This window comes from Pteronotus mesoamericanus, unplaced genomic scaffold, assembly GCF_021234165.1.
Source record: "Pteronotus mesoamericanus isolate MK-2021 breed Mesoamerican mustached bat unplaced genomic scaffold, CSHL_Meso_final contig_27, whole genome shotgun sequence".
In the NCBI taxonomy this organism is placed as follows: domain Eukaryota; kingdom Metazoa; phylum Chordata; class Mammalia; order Chiroptera; family Mormoopidae; genus Pteronotus; species Pteronotus mesoamericanus.
In genome coordinates this window covers 21,205,545-21,225,285 of record NW_026555115.1, presented here as the reverse complement: position 1 = coordinate 21,225,285, position 19,741 = coordinate 21,205,545, and the positions used below count along the sequence as shown (strand labels likewise).

Below are 19,741 nucleotides of genomic sequence, written 5' to 3'. Positions count from 1 at the left end.
TTTTTTAAAGAGGGAGAGAAACATTGATTTGTTTTTCTGCTTATTTATGCATTCATTCATTGGTTGATTCTTATATGGGCCCTGACCCAGGGATCAAACCCCCAGCCTTGGTGTATCAGGATGACACTCTAACCAACTGAGTTACCCTGCCAGGGCTTTATATGAGTTTGTGTGTGGACGTATGTTTTTAGTTCTCTTGGTGTGTGCTGGGAGTGGAATTGCTACGTCATATGGTAACTTTTTGAGGAACTTAGTAATTCTGTTTTTAATAGACTTTTTTGGGGGGGAAATAATTTTAGATTTACAGAGAAGTTGCAAAGTTAGTTTCTTTCCTGTATAGTTATCACCCATCTTCTCCTAATGTTAGCATTACATAAACCGTAAAATGAACGTCAAAGCAAAGAAGCCAGCGTTGGTACATTATTATTAACTAAATTCTAGGTTTTATTTGGATTTCACCAGTGTCATTTTCTGTTCCAGGATACCACATTGTCATGTCTCCTTAGACTTCTCTGCTCTGCAATAGTTTCTCAGTCTTAATTTGATTTTATTTTTCATGTCTGTTACAGTTTTGAGGAAACTGGTCAGGAACTTTGTAGGTTATCCCTCAGTTTGCGTTTGCTGATGTTTTCCCCATGATTAGACTGCGTTACAGTTTTGGGGGAAGACTACCACAGAGGTGAAGTGTGCTTCTTTCTCATCACATTGGATCAGGGGGCAAATGATACAAACATGACTTAATGTTAACCATATCATTTGGTTGATGCAATTGTGACAAAAAGGCAGATCTGAGGAAAAGCTCACAGGATGATCTAATCATAAATTCCTAACTGGGCAGGTCATGTTGGGTAGTCATATCCCAGGCATATAACTTTTTAGTAAGAGGCTTATCTTTCCTTAAGCAGGTTCTGGTTGTTTCTGTGCATCTAGGTTAATACACCTTTGAAATAAACCATAACTACCCCCTAGAGAGCACATATCTTAACTGTCCTGTAATCCCATCCCCAAAATGTTTCCTCCTAACTTTATGTAATCTTGATGTTTTCCTCCTTAATCTCAAATGGATAAACTGCACATTGTTGTTGCCTGCAGCATTTATCTCAGTCTGTTAAGAACTTGTTTCCAGGTATGTCTTCTTGTTGACTTAAATAAAGTTTTATAAACGTTCTCTACAGGTTTGGACATTTGTTACATCAACACAATGTTTGTCAGATTTTTCCACTTCGAAGTTATTTTTCCCTTTCCATATTCTTTGGAAATGAGTCACCAAGTCCAGCCTACACTCAAGTATGGAGGAAAGTTAAACTTTAACTCCTAGAGGGGGGGTACCTACATAAACTATTTGTAATTCTTTTGTAGGGAAGATTTGTTCTACCATCCCCAGTTTATTTTTTTCATTTATTTGTATTAATATAAATTATATATATATTTATACTTTGGGTTATAATTCAATATTGCTTTATTAATTTTATTGCTCATATATTTCCAGCATTGGCTTTTTGGAATTCTTTTCTGTGTGCTTTGGCATGCCCTTATCCTTTTTAAGTTACCTTCTGTAACTATAAGATGCTCTAGGCCAGTGATTTTCAGTTCGTGTGCTGCAAGAATTGCATGTAAAACATGCAATACCTGACTATTCAATCATTGTCAAATAAAAACATGACGACAGCCAACACAATAATAGCCATCCAGTGTGAATGAATCAAAATTATAGATGTATTTTTTTCGGTCAGATCAGCAAAATATATAATTTTTGGTGTGTTGCAGAGTTTTAGTAATTTATGAGTGCCATGAAATGAAAAAGGTTGAATATTGCTGCTCTTGGCTCATCTTTTATTTTTCCTGTCCAAGCCCATAATCATCTAGTTCTCCAAGGAGCTCTGAAGCCACTCGCAGTTAAGTAAATTGCCCAAGGTCACACGCTTAAGTTAATGGTAGAACCAGGATTACAAACAAAACAATCTGATTTCACAACTCAGGCTCTTAATTACAGTACGAGACAACATACAGCTGAAGGTACACTGGCAGTTTCTAGTCATATTTCGTGGATGAGCCAGCCTTAAGGATAGAATTTGTAGTCATTTTACACCAAATAATTACTGTACCTTGACAATTTTATACTGATTTTTTTAATCACAATTGTAAAAATTAGTTACCAGCCACTGATAACTGTTAGTATTTTGGTGCATTTCCTTCTGCATTTGCAGGCAAATGTATCTGGAAATTCTGTTATATTACTCTGATTTTTAAATTTAATATCCATTAATATAGGTGATATTTGGTCTTTGGTCAAAGTGTAACCAAAATCTGATCATGTCATTTCTAGTGTCACTGGTGATAAAGAAAGTGAGCTGCTTTAGGGTTAGTCTATTTTGCCTTAAGGTTATGGGCACCTAAGAGATAAAAACATCTGTCTTGATTTATCAGTTCATTCAAATAATCCTCAAAATATTGTTACTAGTAAGCCTTCTTTTTCTTCCATTTGTAGCAATAGATAAGTCCTGTCTGGTAATAAAACACCTAACAGCGCACACATAAGAAAAGCCAATAACACCTTGCTCTCATCCCACCCCCAAAACAAAACAAACCCCACATGATGTGACCTACTGGTTTGGAAGGATCGTTTGACTAGATGTCACCTGCACTACCTTCTGTGATCTCATCCCCATTTCTTCCATTGACCACCAGTATTTCATTTCACTTCAGGCAATCTTTCTCACACACAAATATAAATCTTTTTTTTTATTCCCTTTTCCCAGCCCTCCTGTAGTAGTCATTCCCAGAAATGTTTCTTTTCCCCCTTTGCCTTCTTTCATTCTCCTTCTTTTGTAGGCTGAAAAATAACTCATTATGGCAGATAAAATGCACAGTAGTTCTAGTGACATACCTCTATCAAAGAAAACAAAAGCTGTAAGATTTGGAGTTGAAGTAGATATAATAGTTTCTTCATTCCTCAGCTCTTCCCAAATTATACCTACTTTTCTTCAGGTACTAACATTCAAACTAAATTTTAAAAAATTATTTTATTTTTAACTTTGTGTAAATACAGTTGGCTTTCTTTGTCATTGTACATATGCGAAGTTTTGTTCACTTGCATGCGTTAGATAACTTTATAATAAATCAGGACCTAATTACTAATCAAAACCTTGTTTAGTGGAGAAGTGTGTTGTTTCCTAAAATATGTAGTTTTGTATCAGAGTTCATCTGTAAATTAGGCATTCCCTCCCTGTAACTGCTGACTTTAAATGTGTGTAATCCACTTTTTAAAGACATAAATATATATGTATATGTGGCAAGGTTAAAGTTTGCACTGAATTAGCCATGTGGATAGGAGAGGTTTGTTACTTGACTGCCTGGAAAGGGCATTACGGGGTGATAGAACCTTGGGATGTGGCCATTCTCTGGTTTTTAGCCAGGCTCTGGATTTACTTCTACTTTTGTCGGTGTTCAAGTGGATCAAGTTCTATGGCCCTGTCTGCCAATTTGCAAGGGACTAAAAACTAAGGTGTGTAATTGGAATGTCAAATTTTATGAGAAACCAAATGTTTCTCATCAGTGGCACATTTGCATCCTTTAGGAAAGTTTTTATGAACGAAAAGTTGTCATCACAAGGCTAGTGGTCGAGGAATCAGATTCCCGGGTAGGGGGGAATTGGTTGATATATTTAATAGCAAGTGTCCTTTCTCTCTGTCTGCTGTAGAAATGGAGACATAGCAGAAACATATCCTTTTGTTATGAGCAGTCTGGGGCCCATTCATGTGATGCCTTGGTGCATGACCCAACAATTAATGCTGGAAGGAGCAGGTCTTTATTTGCAGCATTCCATCCAACCTTGGGGGAGCTTAGAGCACCTCAGTTTGGAGCCGTTCTTTCCCATAGGACCCAGCACTTCCCATGCTGCCCACCAGGTTAAAAGCCAGAAGCCCAAAAAGTAGAAGTTCCCCATTTCCTTATCTTAACTCGGCTGCACAAACAGTTCTCTAGTCCCTCTGAAAGGTACCAGAGTCACCATTCTCACATAGCAGTTCTCTCCTTCAGGATCTGGGGTACGTTGTCATCAGCCTCCATTTATTAATACAGAAAAGCAGGTGCTGTGTTACTCTGGTTCACGATAAAACTCAAGAGAGACACAGATTTTAATAGTCCAGGTAAAATCCAGGTGGAGCAGGACAGGATCTTGCAAGGAAGTCCCTGGTGGCTCTAGAGTCACCTAGAGCAGGCACGATCACAGCAACAGCATCTCCTTTCTTATTAGCCCGGGCCTCATTGCCTCCTCCCTCACTATAAACTACACAGCTGCTGGCTTACTTCTCCCTTCTCACTGCTCTCTTTCAAACCACGCTGTCAAGCACAAGAATGGCTGCCACAATTGAGTTTAAATCTTCACCCTGCACCTCCATCGTAACCCCATTTCCTACTCCTCCCACGATTGGCCAGATCTGCTTGTTCCCCGTGTTCTCTGCTTTCCTCCAGCTGCCAATGTTAGGTCTGGCACATGTGGCCCTATGTCTCACCCCCTCACCCTCCGTCTGCATCCTGAGTCAAAGTCATGCCCATCTCCGTGGCAGCACAGCTATTCAACATAACTGTACCACTGGCCAGCTGTCACTGATATGCAAAGTACAATCTGTCCCTCTGCTTCCTCATCCCCCCCATCCATGGCTGTGGACATTTTGGGTTTTAGGTTTTTTTTCCCCCTCTGTTGTGGGGGAGGAGGGAGCTTCTCAGCCTACACCCCTGTTCCACACCCATTACATTTTGGCTGGTTAGGAAATAGCCTTCCTCTGTGGAATTCTCTCCTTTTTAAGACTTTATGTTGTCTGTCTTTTTATTAGAACATTTACTCTTACAGTCAATTGGTTAGGTGAATCTTTTGATCTGTTAGTGTTATCGTGTCCTCCAATCTGGACATGGCTTTTCAGATATTCCCTCAGCTAACCATTTACTAACTTCGTTAGGGGAGATTGCCTGTACTTACAGATGATCAGTTTCATCTCTTACTGAGTTTACAGATCTTGCACATTTCACTCTAAATGGATAAGATTTTCTATTTCAAAGTTGGGGAGGGGATTATTACTGTTTTGTGCTTGTCCCTACTATTTTTCACCTTGTTATTAACTGTAAGTTTTTTGCCTATCTGTTTCAGGCCATAATCGTAATTCTGAATCATGTCTGATAACGGAGAACTGGAAGACAAGCCTCCGGCTCCTCCTGTGAGAATGAGCAGTACCATTTTTAGCACTGGAGGCAAAGACCCTTTGTCAGCTAATCACAGTTTGAAACCTTTGCCCTCTGTTCCAGAGGAAAAAAAGCCCAGGAATAAAATCATCTCTATATTCTCAGGCACAGAGAAAGGTAAATAGCTGAAGTTGTTGCTCAGCTGACGTAATGTCCTCTCCTTCATTTTCAGACTTGGAATATAGTCGTGGCTTCCCAACATTAACAAAATTTGTGGTATTTCAGAAAGACCTACTGTTATAAGAATGGTGATACATAGTCTACAGTCTCCTGCCTAAAATCCCTGGAGCCAGCTGTGTGATGGAATGAAGAGGTTTTCTGGTTTTTTTAGAGTAGTACTGTCTTTCTATCATGTGTCCTATACTGCCCACAGAAGCATCTGAGACATCACTCAGCAGTCAATGTGTTAACATACATTAAGCAAATATGCTTCTAGTCCAGGGTTTCTCAACCTCAATATGATTGCACACAGTAAAAAGCTGTTTCAGAAACTGAGGTTTCAGTTATGTGTGTTGTACAGGAATGCTTTTTTTTTTTTTTTTTAATCCTCACCTGAGGATATGTTCATTGATTTTAGAGAGAGGAAGGGAAAGAGAGAAACATCTATCAGTTGCCTCTCACATGTGCCTGACCAGGAGTGGAACTCACAACCTTTTGGTGCATGGATCACGCTCCAGCCAACTGAACCACGCAGCCAGGGCCAGGCATACCTCTTTTTATTTTGCTTCCCAGATACTGCATTTTTTTTTCAGAAATTGAACGTTTGTGGCAACCCTGTATTAAGCAACTCTATCAGCACCGTTTTTCCAATAGCACTTGCTCATTTTGTATCTGTGTGTCACATTTTGATAATTGTCACAATATTTCAAACTTTTTCACTATTATATTTGTTATCGTGATCTGTTATCGGAGATCTTTGATGTTACTGACCTGATTGTTTTTGGGATGCTGCAAACCACGCCTATGTAAGATGATAAACTTAATAGAAGAATGTTTATGTATTCTGACTGGTCATTTCCTCATCTCTCCTCCTCTTCTTGGGCCTCCTTGTTTCCTAAGACACAATATTACTAAAATCAGGACAAGTAATATCTTCACAATGGTCTCTTAAGTGTTCAAATGAAAGGAAAAGTTGCATGTTTGTCAGTTTAAATCAAAGCTAAAAATGATTTAGCTTAGTGGGAAGGCCTGCCAAAACCTGAGAGAGGCCAAAACCTAGGCCTCTTGCACCCAACAGTTAACCAAGTGGTGAATGCAAAGAAAAAGTTCTTGAAGGAAATTTCAAGTGTTATTCCAGTAAATGTTTGAACGTTAAGAAAGTGAAACAGCCTCATTGCTTATGTGGAGAAAGATGTAGTAGTTTGGATAGAAGATCATGCCAGCCATAGCATTCCCTTAAGCCAAAGCCTAATCCAGAGCCAGGCCCGAACTCTCTTTATTTCTCTGAAGGCGGAGAGGGATGAGGAAGCTGCAGAAGAATTAGTTCATGAGTTTTAAGAAAGGTGTCTCCATAATATTAAAGTGCAAGGTGAAGCAGGAAGTACTGAGGTAAAAGCTGCAGCAAGTTCTTCAAAAGGTCTAGCTAAAATAATTAATGAAGGTGGTTACACTAAATAATAGATCTTTAATGTGAATGAAACAGCCTTATATGGGAAGAAGGTGCCATCTCTAGGAATTGCATAGTTAGAGGTCAGTGCCTAGCTTCAAAGGACAGGCTGACTCTCTTGTTAAACGCTAATGCAGCTGGTAATTTTAAGTTCAAACCAATGCTCATTTACCATTTTGCAGATCTAGGGCCCTTCAGATTTATGCTAAATCTACTCGGCCTGTGCTCTATAAATGGAAGAACAAAGCCTGGATGGACAGCACATCTGACAGCATGGTTTATTCAATATTTTAAGCCTGCTGTTGATACCTACTGCTTAAGGAAAAAAGATTCCTTTTAAAATGCCACTGCTCATTGACAGTGCATCTGGTCACTCCAGAGCTCTGATGGAGATGGACAATGAAATTAATATTGTTTTTATACCAGCTAACACAACATCCATTCTGCAGCCCATGGATTAATGAGTGATTTTGATTTTTAAGGCTTATGACTTAAGAAATACATTTTGTAAGTCTCTAGCTGCCATCGATAGTGAGTCCTCTGTGGATTTGGGCAAAGTAAATTGAAAACCCCATGGAAAGGAGTTGCCATTCCAGATGCCATTAAGAACATGTGTGATATGCCCTGGCACGATAGCTCAGCTGGATAGAGCATTGTCCCGATACTCCAAGGTTACAGGTTCAGTCCTTGGTCCAGGCACATACAGTAATCAACCAATGAATACGTAAATGAAGTGGAACAACAAATTGATGTTTCTCTCTCTCAAATCAGTAAACATATCCTTGGATGAGAATTAAAAAATAAAAATGACTCTAAGATTTTTGCCATCTCTAATATAAAGCCTGATCTAGAGATACTTATTCTACTCAAATTTATATCCCTTTATGCTGTTCTTGAAAACAGCTAATATTTTCATTTAAAATAAAAAGAATGACTTTGGAGTATCTTCAGTTATTTGTTACTGGTTTTAATCAGTGTCACTGGGTAAATTAAGAGAACTAGGAATTATGCCGTTTGTGGCAGCTTAATTGAACAAATCTTTTTCACATCCCTGCTAATAATGTATCATATGTACCCAGTGACTCATCAGAGATAGTGATAAACACAGCAGATGGTGTCCCTGCCTTCCTGACTCTAATCAAAAACTACAGCACATAATTACAAACTCAACTGTGATAACAGGGATAGTGTAAGATGTCTGTCCTAAAGTAGTGACATTTAAGGTGAAGGTTAAAGGATGATTAAGGGAAAATAGGACTATTTTGATAGTTAAAAGTGTGTTCCATGCCTAGAAAAGAATTTCAGTGGCCCAGACACAGGAGGGATTATCGTATTCATGGAGCCAAGTACAGTCCAGTGAGATTTGAAAGAAGAGAGGGAGAGAGAATTATATAGCATGAGTGTAGGAAACTATAGACAGCCAAAAGGGGTTGTAGAGGTGAGGTAGGCAGGAAGCAGGTCATAAAGGGCCTTGTATTCCATACTACAGAGCTCAGATTTTATTCTGTTTCCTGGGGAACCATTACAGAATTTTAAACAAGAAAGACGTCACATTTCTGTCTTGGTAACTGCATAGAAAACAGGTTTTTTTGGCGAAAATGGCAGTGATCTGTTATCTTGGCTTATTTTTAAAAGCTCTGGTTAGTTACTGTTGAGCGGTATAGTATTTATTAACTAAAACAATTTTCACATTTAATTATTCAGCCTATAGGCAAGAACCTTCACTTCTGGTTGGCTCTGAGGATGATAGACTCAAAACTGTAAATATCTCTTTTGTTCTAAAACTTATTCTAAGATTAATAATAGTAGCCCATACTCCTCTACCTATTTCCTAGAGAATAGCCTTCTGTGTGACGGAACAAAGTTTAGCTTCACCAGTTTGAAGCTGTTCAGGGTCAAAAGAACAAAGGGATAATCACTAGTTGTTTCAGATAAGAGACAGAAGAGTGTTCCTTTAAAGAGGTGGGTGTTTTGTTTTTTTAACATTAGACTCTAGCTCAAATGCAGCCTAAAATGTGGTGGCCTTAAAGGATGTGGCAGTGGCATACTTATGATTCTTTTAAGTACCTTTTCTGCAACATATGTCTTAGAAGCCCCACCCATTGGCTGAAGGTTGTTGCCTGTCTGCTTGTATTGTCATCTCATGAAGTTGGAAAATGATTCTAAGAATCTCTTGTTCTCCAAGTACACTAACATGCTGTGTATTTTATTAAAAGAAGTTTATTTCCCTGGTGCATTACTTCCCACTCTGAGATCCAGTTACCTGGTGGACATTCTGTGGATAAAATGCAGATTGTTGTTGTTGTTGTTGGTCCTTGTACTCCTTGGCTTCCAGAGTTATAAAGTAGTGATTCCATTTATGTAGTGGTATCCTTCTAGCACTTTGATTTGAGTCATGCTTCAGTATGTTTTTATTTAAAAAATTTTCACCTCCTACTAGGACTACTAAAATACGAGGGTATATGTGTGTGTTACAGAAAAAGAAATGGAATTAAATAGGTTTTTAGGATATTGTGTCCTTTTTTTTTAAGTGGACTAATGTATGTAAATGTTTCAAGTTCTGCTTAGCTATTTTCTACTTCTTTCTTTTAACTTTTTATTCTGTACTCCTAACGTATATGAAACTTCCTTAATCGATGTCTCTAAACTTAATATTCCTAAATTGAAAAATATGGCTGGGCCTTAGACACAACAAGAACCAGAATTGTCTTGGTATATGTCTTGTCTTCCCCTTTCTCTGTACCCGATTGTATTTCTTCCTTATTTCAGCCTGATTTTTCTCTGTGAGATAGGAAATAATAGCCTGCAGCAGTTACTGTGCTTTATTTCAAACTTTATTTACCTGTAAGAGACCGATTCTAACTCAGTTTACGTATTATCCCTGAACCAGTCTAACTAGCTGGAGTGTGTGGGGAACTAAAGCTAACCTGGCCTGAATTCGATGCCTCCCTTGGACCATTCATCTCTAATCAGGGTCATATAAGAAAATAGCTTCTTTCCCGACCATGTGCATATTAGAAATGGCATGCTAAGCAGATCTTTTTTAAAAAGAAGAAAACAGTCACTGGTATAGTACATGAAATGGTACAGTTTTTTTTTTAAGCCATTCAGTATTGCCTAAAAAGTAAACTAGTAGCTTATAGTTGGTTAATAAATATTTCCTCTTACTCAGGATACTGAGAAGTCAAGAGACATAAAGAGAATTAGAAGGCATCCTCAGATTACTCAAATTCCAGTGGGAAATGAGAGGTTATGATAGGTGTAATGATACATTTCAGTAAAGATAGCAAAATTGGACTAGGCTTAACAGTTGCATTTTCCTCTGCTTCTTTTTATGACCAATGTGCCTGTCCTTTTCTCATAGTTAGGTCTCTTGTAAATAAATATTATATGTGCCTACGAGACCCAGAGAAGAGATGGACATTTGAGCACATATCTGTCATCACTAGTCCAAAAGAATAGTATATTTCCTACTAATGGTTGGTCAGTAGTAATTTTGTAAACAAAGAATAGTGTACAGAACATTCTAACTTTATATGTACAAACCTATTGAGCAACTTGACTTTTAGTTCTTTTACATTAGGAGAATCATCTGCTTAAACATAGTAGGTTAACCACATGCTGTATTTACTCTCCCTCCCCAGACCCAATTAAAATGATAGGTTAAAAAAAAGGAAAAAATATTACATCACAAGGGCAAAGTGAATTGAAGAGGGAACAGTACTACACAAGAGATTTCAATACATGTTTGGAATATTGAAGTTGTGGAGAAGAGGGAACTAAGCAAAACAGAGGAAGGCATATCCTAAGCTTTTGCAGGAGGATAATGTCTGAGAAGTGAACCAGTTTTCCTTGTAAAAATCTCAGAGGCTCAGGGTTTAGAGGCACACAGTCATGTGTATCATGTGTATAGCAGGTTGGGAGGAGCATAACAAAACAGGTTGAAATAGGGGGGATTAGGTGAAAATCTATTTAGGAAGTGTGAGAGGGACCTTAGAAGCCCTCCTTATACCCCATACAGCCATGCAATTATAACTCCCATTCTCTGGGACAACAAAAGAACAAACTTATGTTTATATTTATTTGAGGAGACACTAAATCTGAGAGGCCCCTTCTTCTTGTCAGGGGAGTCAGGAAAAGGTAGCACCAGAATTAAAAAGGTGGATTCAATGGAAGTTAACACACTAAACCCCTTTCCTCTGCCCTGCTTTCAGAACACTTGTAGCTTGACTCAGAGTTCTCAGACAAAAGCTGAGAAGATTTTCTCTGGATTAACAGAATGTCCTGGAAAACAATACTTTAGGTTCCCCACATCCCACCCCTATCTCTAATGAAAAGGCTCACTTATCTCCCAGTTAACTTGTTAATACTTTTATACATGAATAGACAGTGAAGCATTCCCAAACATTTACAAAAAACCCTTACCATAATAGAGGCCAAAACAACGGGGGCCAAAAAAGGAATGTAGAAGAAATAGGCAATGTAGGGAGGAAAAACAGCCAACCTATGCGCACATATAAGCCATATGACAGAGCAGATAAATTGCATCCATGAAACAAAAGTATTCTCAGAGAAAGAATGATCAGAGAACCAATGAAAAATAATTCTTGGAAAATCAGCACTTAAGATAACCAAAACAAAAAGATGCCCATAGGTGAAGAGTGGGAGATTATTAATGAAATTCTCCCAGATCATTAAACAATAATGCCAAGATAAATAATATGAGAGAAGAGATAACAGTTGTAAAATCAGACTAAGATGAATTGATAAAACTAATAATGAACAAAGAAAATAGAAGGAAATTAAGAAATAATAGAAAGAAATTTCCAGATCTTAAGAATATGAGTTGCAAATGAAAGGGGCTCACTGAGTACTCAACACACTTCATGTGTTCTTCACTAATGTATGAAGAACACATCAAATCACATTCCAAAATTCTATAATACCACAGTTAAGATGGCAAAACCTTTTAATACTTCCAGTTAAGAGGAAGTGACAGACTAGATTTACTCCTATACCTGAAAGAACTAAAACACGGGGGGGGGGGGATATACAAAACAATGGTTTTTAAGGCATTGTACATTAGACAGTAAAGGAAAGTGATTCCTAAGAGATGGCTAACAAGTGAAGTGAGTGCTACAATTGATTCATCCTACTGCCTGCAGAGAGTTTTCAGGCTGCAGTACAGGAGGGGCCATTAGCTGTTCTCCTAGAGTTGAGAAATAGCTGAGAATTGGGGGATGCAAAAGCAGCTAGTTTGTAGTATAGTTACCAGAGACTAAAAAGCTGAATAGAGAGAGAGGTCTGCAGAGAGCCACTTTTGTCTTCAGTTATACATGTATTGAATATGTGACGAAACTATGGAAAGCTGGAGAAGGGGGCACTGGGAATAATTAGAAGGAACAGTCCTCAAAGCTTACACAGGGGCTAGAATATTTTCTGTTCTCACCATTCAAACAACAAAACATTCTATGATAGAGGTTTTGCTTCAGTAATGGGGCAGAATTAGCCCTAGGTTAAATGATGCTCCAGTTCTGCCTAAGAAAACCTTAAAAATAACTTCCTAAATTTGTTTCTATTCTCTATAAGGAAACAGCAAAGAATTACCTTTCTGTATCCCAAAGCTCACTAACGTGTAGGAATACAAAAACACCTAGCACCTAACAAGGATCCACATTTGATGTTTGTCATCCAGTCAGTATTTTTCAGACATGCAGAGACCCATAAGTGAGCAAAATTCAGCAGTTAGAATCAATCCAGAAATGGCACAAATGGTAGAATTAGTAGGTAAAGACATTAAATAACTGTGTCCCATATAAGGAAGAATCCAAAGGAAGAATTTAGAATATTAAGAAACAGCAATGGAAGATATAAAAAAGAGCAAATCAAAATTCTAGAGTAGGAAAATACAGTGAATGAAACAGTATTTTAGACTTTGCAAAAGAAAAAATTAATGAATTTGAAAACGTGGCAATAAAAATCATCCAAAATGAAACTCAGGGGGAAAACTGAAACAAAAGTGAACAGCTATGGGGCAGCCCAGGTCATACTAATATAAATGTAGTTGTCTCCAAAGAAGGGAAAAGGGAGACGTTAAAAAAATACTTTTTAAAAATGTCTGGAAATTTTCCACAGTTAATGGACCCTGTAAACTTACAGACTCAAGAGTTTAATATGTCAAGCACAGAAACAATGTGGGAGATGGGAGTAGAGATGGAAGAGGGTATGGGAAAAGTAACAATAAAAAATGAACTTTAAAAAATAGGAGAAAAAAAGAATGCCAACTCTTCCAGTTTTCAACCACTTTGCCATAAAATCTTAGTGAAAGTTATTTTGTAAATGGAAATTGATTGAAATTGGATTCCCAATTAAAAAGTACATGTATCAATCTATTTCACTGCTTATATCTTCAAATTATATATCTCCTACATCAAGACAACCTAAATTAAAATAGGTATTAATTAAATATGTATCAAGTTCCAAATATGTTCAAAGCATTATACTAAGGACTGTGTTAGATACAATATAAGATGTGGTGTCAGCCCTCAAGGAGACTAACATCTAGCAGAGAAACTTAAAGAAAAAAGAAAAAAGACTACCCCAAGACACGCAGCCAAATTCTCTTAAAACCAGAGATACAGAGAAAAATCTGTAAAACTTTCCAACTTTTGGTTCAGTTTTTTGTGAACCTGAAACTGCTCTAAAAATATAGTCTGTTTTTTGAAAAAAAAATACTGTTTTAAGCCAGCAAATGAAAATCTTCCAGGAAAAGAAAACATTGCATATAGAGGAACAACAACAACAAAAAAAGACAACAAACTTTATGTTAGTTAACAGTGCAAGCTGGGAGACAAGAAACAACATCTTTATGGAGGGGGAAAAATCTGTCAAATTAGAATCCTGTGAAAATCTTTCAAAAATGAAAAAGAAACAAAGACTTAAAAATGTATAAAAGCTGAAGGAATTTACTTTCAGTAGGCTTGCACTGCAAGAAACAAACCAAACCATTTAAACAAAAGGAAAATGGTGTCAGATTGAAATGTGCACCCGAATAAAGGGATGAAAAGCAGTGGAAACGGTGATTGTTTTTCCTTAACTAAATCTCTTTATTATGATAGGCTGCAGTGGGCCACAGAGAAAGGGAAGCACAAAGGTGTGGGTGAATCTCTTTAAAAGATCAGTTTGAGTCTTTAAGAAATGAAGCACTGAAACATGTTATTGTATGAATGAACCTTAAAGACTGAGTTAAAAAGGTCATTTACAAGAGATCACATGTTGTGTGATCCCATTTATATGAAATGGCCAGAACAGGCAAATATGTGGAGACAGAAAATAGTTCAGTGGTTCCCTAGAGTGTGACGTGGGGAAGAGGGAGCGGTGGGGAGTGATTGCTAATGGGCATCAGGTTTCTTTTAGGGACAGTGGAAATGTTCCAAAGTTAGGTTGTGGTGGAGGTAGCACAACTCTATACACTAAAACCCATTGAATTGTATAATTTAAACAAGTGAACTTTATGGTACGTAACCCTGCAGAGGTTGTGGTAAAAAAAATATTACAGCATAGGTCATGTGTATCTGAGAGAGACACTCATTACTAGTATGTGCTACAATGAGGGGGGAAAATTAAAAACACTGCAAATTTGCATTTATTTATATAATAAAACATGATTTTAAATTTTTAGTTACAATCTAGAAATTATTAAAGAAATGCAAAAACATAATGAATAAAAGGTTTTTTTTTTTCAAATAATGGGAACATGGATATTGCTAAAAAAAATACAACCAGAAAATGTCTTTAACATTAATTAATCAGAATCTCCAGTAGTTGGCTTTGCAAAACGTTTGTAACAGTTATCGCAAACAATACTGCTACACTCAAGGCATAAATACTCTTCACAACACTTGCAAAAGTATTTTGACAGGTGACTTATTTTGGATGCATAGCACCTAACATCATCTGCTTGCTGAGAAAGCTGTATCCATGCTGTCGTTAGAATTTCCTTCAATTTGTTTGAAATTGATGAAGTTTCGGATGTAAGGGCTTATGCACACCTGTAGAGGTTTCTGAATGCATTTTTATTTGTTCTGATATTGCATTATACAATTTCTAATAAATATTCTGAGACTTATTTTCACATTGCTATTCAGCATATGAATTAGTCTGTGCATTTACTCCTGCAGTACTCAAAATTGTGTAGACTATAACCATAGGCCATATTCTGGTGTTCCTGGCCACATCATATGTACCTATCATTTAGTTCACAGTGTCAGCTCCTGGCTTCTTTTGGTTGTGATGTTCTATTATATCCAGTTTTGCCAATCTAAATTTACAACATCTTCCTATTTAAAACTAAAATGTGTTTTTCCCTTTTGGGTATATGAGATATAAGTGTGAAATCTACACCAAAAGCAAATAAGTTGGATTTTTTTCAGGTCTGTTCTTAGAAGACACAAGTTCAGGGGGAAGTTGGGGGTTATTCTTATGAACAGTGCGTATATGAAAGTTGCTTCTTTTTTAAGTCAGAGGTGAGATTTCTATCAGTCAACCAGTTAACCTGCTGTAATACTGTATCATGATGAGTAAATTGGTTCTGCAAGTCTCCTGATCACATCTGGTTTATTTTACTAATCAAGCAAGGACTTTCGGGCTGGTTACCGACATACATATTTCAAGATTTACTGTGTAAAATACTTTTGAATCTACCATAGCAAAAAATTTTATACTGTATTTACTGGGCTTGGATGGGCTATATTGTCTAAACCCACATTTGCCTCTAGATCAAGGTAATAAATAGTTCTTCTATTGTTACATTCTGTCCCATAGAATAACATAATTTACAGTTTTCTATAAATGCTAAGAAAATGTCTCTCACAGCTGCTAGTTTGTCCACTATCAGGCATTAGGTGGGTAGGTTTGTCATCAAACCTGATACAGTTATGAATAAACCTAAATCTCCATAAATATATAGTAAATCTAAAAATTTCAATCCCACTATGACCTGTAGCCCATAAATCCTGCAAATTTAGCCAGTTGCTGTGATGTAAACCAGCTAGATATGAGACCTAAAAATGCTTTCAGTTCTGTTTTGTCTCATGATTTAGCATCTTTCTTGTGAAAATCAGCCTGAGATAGAGTCAGTGTTTTTATTTGTATATAATAAGATTAGATCTAAAATATCATTTGTGGTAAAGCAGTCCCAAGTTTCAAATTCTGTCTTGGCATTTTTTGCATTTGACCAAACTAATGGAAGGTGACACAAAATATTCTGCAACTGTTTCTAATTTTTCTTACTAGATTTTTCCTCCATTTTCATTCATTATCCTTTCCAAAAAAAAGACAAACCACTCTTCATTCATGTCTAATTCATCTTCACATTCTTCACTAGAAATATCTTGCTTGGCATCTGAATCATCTGAACGAATCTTCATAATCTTCTACATAATCTTCATCTTTTAAATCACTTTCATTTTCTCATTTGACTCTATCATTCTCATCATTGGACTCAAGTAGCCTTTGCTGAAGTTCTTCAACATCTATTGCATTATCAAATTGATGTATTTTTCCAGCCATTTCCAACAGTAAATTTAAAAAGAAAACAAAAACACAACACTGACTTTCAAGTTCACCAAAAAAAATAAATGTCCCCAACACTTACTTTGTGAGTTTGCAGTGTCTCTCAGATACAATTTACTACAAATATCACGCACCCTTAGGAAATACGTGTTATAACCAAACTGATGGCTTAAATGTTATGGTTTAAGATTAGTAACATACAAATGCACAGCTGGTCATGACCTTTAACCTATATACCCGATATATGTAACAATATTTAAGAGTTTGTATCTTTCAGATCACCCGTGACCTCCACAGGGTTAAGGAGTTACAGCTGATAAAACCAACAAAGGAGATAAAGGGAATTATTTTAAAAAGTTAATCCAAAAAAGGAAAATAGAAACAAAGACTAGATAGAGACCATTAGAAAGCAAATACAGGATGGTGAGTTTAAACCCAACTATATTAATAATCATAAGTAAATGTAATTGATCTAGATACCTCACTAACTTAAAAGGCAGAAATTATTAAGGTTGCTAAAGCAGACCGAATTACATGCTACAAGAAATTCACTTAAAAAATATAAAACGATAAGTAGGTTAAAATAAACGAATAAGAAAAGTATGCAAACATGAGAAGAAACCTGGACTGGCTATATTAATACTGGAAAAAATTGAAAATTCAGTGAATTCCCAGTCAAAATCCCAATAGGATTTTTTGTAAAATTGCTCATTCTAACATTTACACGAAAATGCAGAGGACCTAGCCAAGAAGCTTTGAAAAAAGAAAAAGTTACAGGCTTATACCATGTAGTTTCAATGCCTATTTTAAAACTTCAATAATCAAGGCAGTCCGGCATTGGCATAAAGATAAAGAGAACATTGCAATAAAAGTTAGACATCCAGAAATAGACCCAACAGTGGTTCAAAATGACATTTACCTTCATATGGCAACACTGGAAATCAAAAGAAATTTTGAGGTGGAAAAAACATTTTCAACCTAAATATATTTATAGCTAAAAATTACCAAGGAGTAAACCAAGAAGAGGAAAAACACAAGATCCAGAAAACAGATTCCAGCACAGGACAAAGGTGAGAGGAGAGCGCTAGGATAACAGCTGTGCCAGAAACCTAGGCGTAAATGACAGCCGATAAGAATGGGGGATCACAGTGAGGTGACTAGTGAAAAAACAAATTTACAGAAAATACTGATAGGTGTGTGGTGGAAATGTTGCAGGAATAATTGGTGGAACCACAGAAAAATGGAAACTTTCAAATGTAGCAGTTGCTGACCTCAATAAAAAGGAAGGGTTGGCCCTGACCTGTGTGGCTCAGTGGATTGGGTGTCATCCTGCAAAGTGAAAGGTCACCAGTTCCATTCTGATTAGGGCACATGCCTGGTTTGCAGGCCAGGGGCCCGGTTGGGGGTGTGCAAGAGGCAAAACAGATCTATATTTCTCTTGCTCGTCGATGTTCCTCTTTTTATCCCTCCTTCCCCTCTCTAAAAATAAGTAAATAAAATTAATATTTCCTTTAAAAAAAAGGAGGTTGAGTTGCACAAGAAAGTTGATGTGATCTTTGGAAACTACTTAACCTATAGAATGTATTTTATCTATATTGTCATAGTAATGTAAGTTGGTTTTTCTGAATGAATATAACCAAATGGAAATAGAATTTGATAAGATGTTTTCCAAATTGCTCAGCATATGAGATGCAGGACTTTACTAATGAGAGAATGAACCAGTGTTCTAAGGGGCTGTCTCTTCTGCTCTGTGCCTTTTTAATCAGGTTTAGTGCTGGGAATCTGTGTGCGTCTCAGATCTAGACTGGGAAATCTAATCTCGTTGTCCCCACCTCCACTTGATGACAGGATTGGTTACTCTACTTCATTTACCAGTTTTCTATCAATCCTTGTCTTTAGGAGAAATCTCTTTTCTAGAATAACTTTGTTCCTAATCTGTTTTAGAAAAAATGTAAACATGATTATTTTGTTTAAATAGGCTTATTCGTTCTTTTTTTATAATGACTCTTAGGAAGTAAGAAGAAAGAGAAGGAACGGCCAGAAATTTCTCCTCCATCTGATTTTGAGCACACCATTCATGTTGGCTTTGATGCTGTTACTGGAGAATTCACTGTAAGTTTACCTAATGGGACTCATTTTTGTATCATCACTCAAGCTTTTCCATTCTGTATTAAGTTTGAAGGTAACTTTCCTGTGTACATATTAACTGAATTCTTAGTGCTTTTCTCTTCTAAAAATGTTTGTGGATGGATATATTTTTTTCCTAGGAGGGTGGGGCCTATTAATTATAATTATGCAAAATAGATTTGGGTAAACAGACCTTTAGAAAAATAGGCCCTTTATTTTTAAGTTAAATTATATTTTATTGTTAATGCTGTTACAGTTGTCCCAATTTCCCCCCCTCCCATCCAGGCCCCCCTGCCCTCACTCCCTAAGGCAGTCACCACACCACTGTCCATATCCATGGTCCATGCGTATATATTTTTTGGCTACTATATTCTCTATGCTGTACTTTACATCCCCATGGCTATTCTGTAACAACCGGTTTGTACTTCTTAATCCTTTTTTGTCTACCCACCCTACTCCTTTTGCATCTGGCAACCATCAAAACATTCTCTGTATATATGATTCTCTTTCTCCTCTTCTTCCTTGTTTATTTTGTTTTTTAGGTTCAGTTATTGATAAATACATATTTATTTCCATTTTATTCATGTATTTGATCTTCTTAAAGAAGACCCTTTAACATTTCTACAGTAGTGGTTTGGTGATGATGAACTCCTTTAGCTTTTCTTGTCTGGGAAGCTCTTTATTTGTCCTTTGATTCTAAATGATAGCTTTGCTGGATAAAGTAATCTTTGATGTAGGTCCTTGCTTTTTATCACTTTGAATATTTCTTACCAGTCCCTTATAGCCTGCAAAGTTTTTTTTTTGGAAAATCAACTGACAGTCTTATGGGGGTTCCCTTGTAGGTAACAGCTCCTTTTGTCTTGCTGCTTTTAAGATTCTCTCTTTGTCTTTAACCTTTGGCATTTTAATTGTGATGTGTCTTGGTGTGGACTTCTTTGGGTTCATCTTGTTTGGGACTCTCTGTGCTTCCTGGACTTGTATCTCTATTTCTTTCACCAAGTTAGGGAAGTTTTCTGTCATTATTTTTTCAAATAGGTTTTCAGTTTCTTGCTTCTCTCTTGTCCCTCCGGCAACACCATGAGCCAGAATCAGTTTGGTTGAAGTTGTTTCAGAGGCGCCTTACGCAATCCTCATTTTTTTGGATTTTTTTTTCTTCTTGTTATTCTGATTGAGTGTATTTTGCTCCCTTATATTCTA

General features: G+C 36.8%; 1 protein-coding gene across 1 annotated transcript in view; it reads left to right on the top strand.

Annotated features, from left to right (window-relative positions):
• Window positions 1–19,741, top strand: part of PAK2 (p21 (RAC1) activated kinase 2) — an 80,069-nt gene that overhangs the window by 31,602 nt on the left and 28,726 nt on the right. The window contains exons 2-3 of the mRNA XM_054575132.1: window positions 5,147–5,355; window positions 18,429–18,529. Of these exons, the coding sequence (XP_054431107.1) occupies window positions 5,169–5,355; window positions 18,429–18,529 (288 nt within the window). The 5' untranslated portion in view covers window positions 5,147–5,168. The remainder of the gene's footprint in view (window positions 1–5,146; window positions 5,356–18,428; window positions 18,530–19,741) is intronic.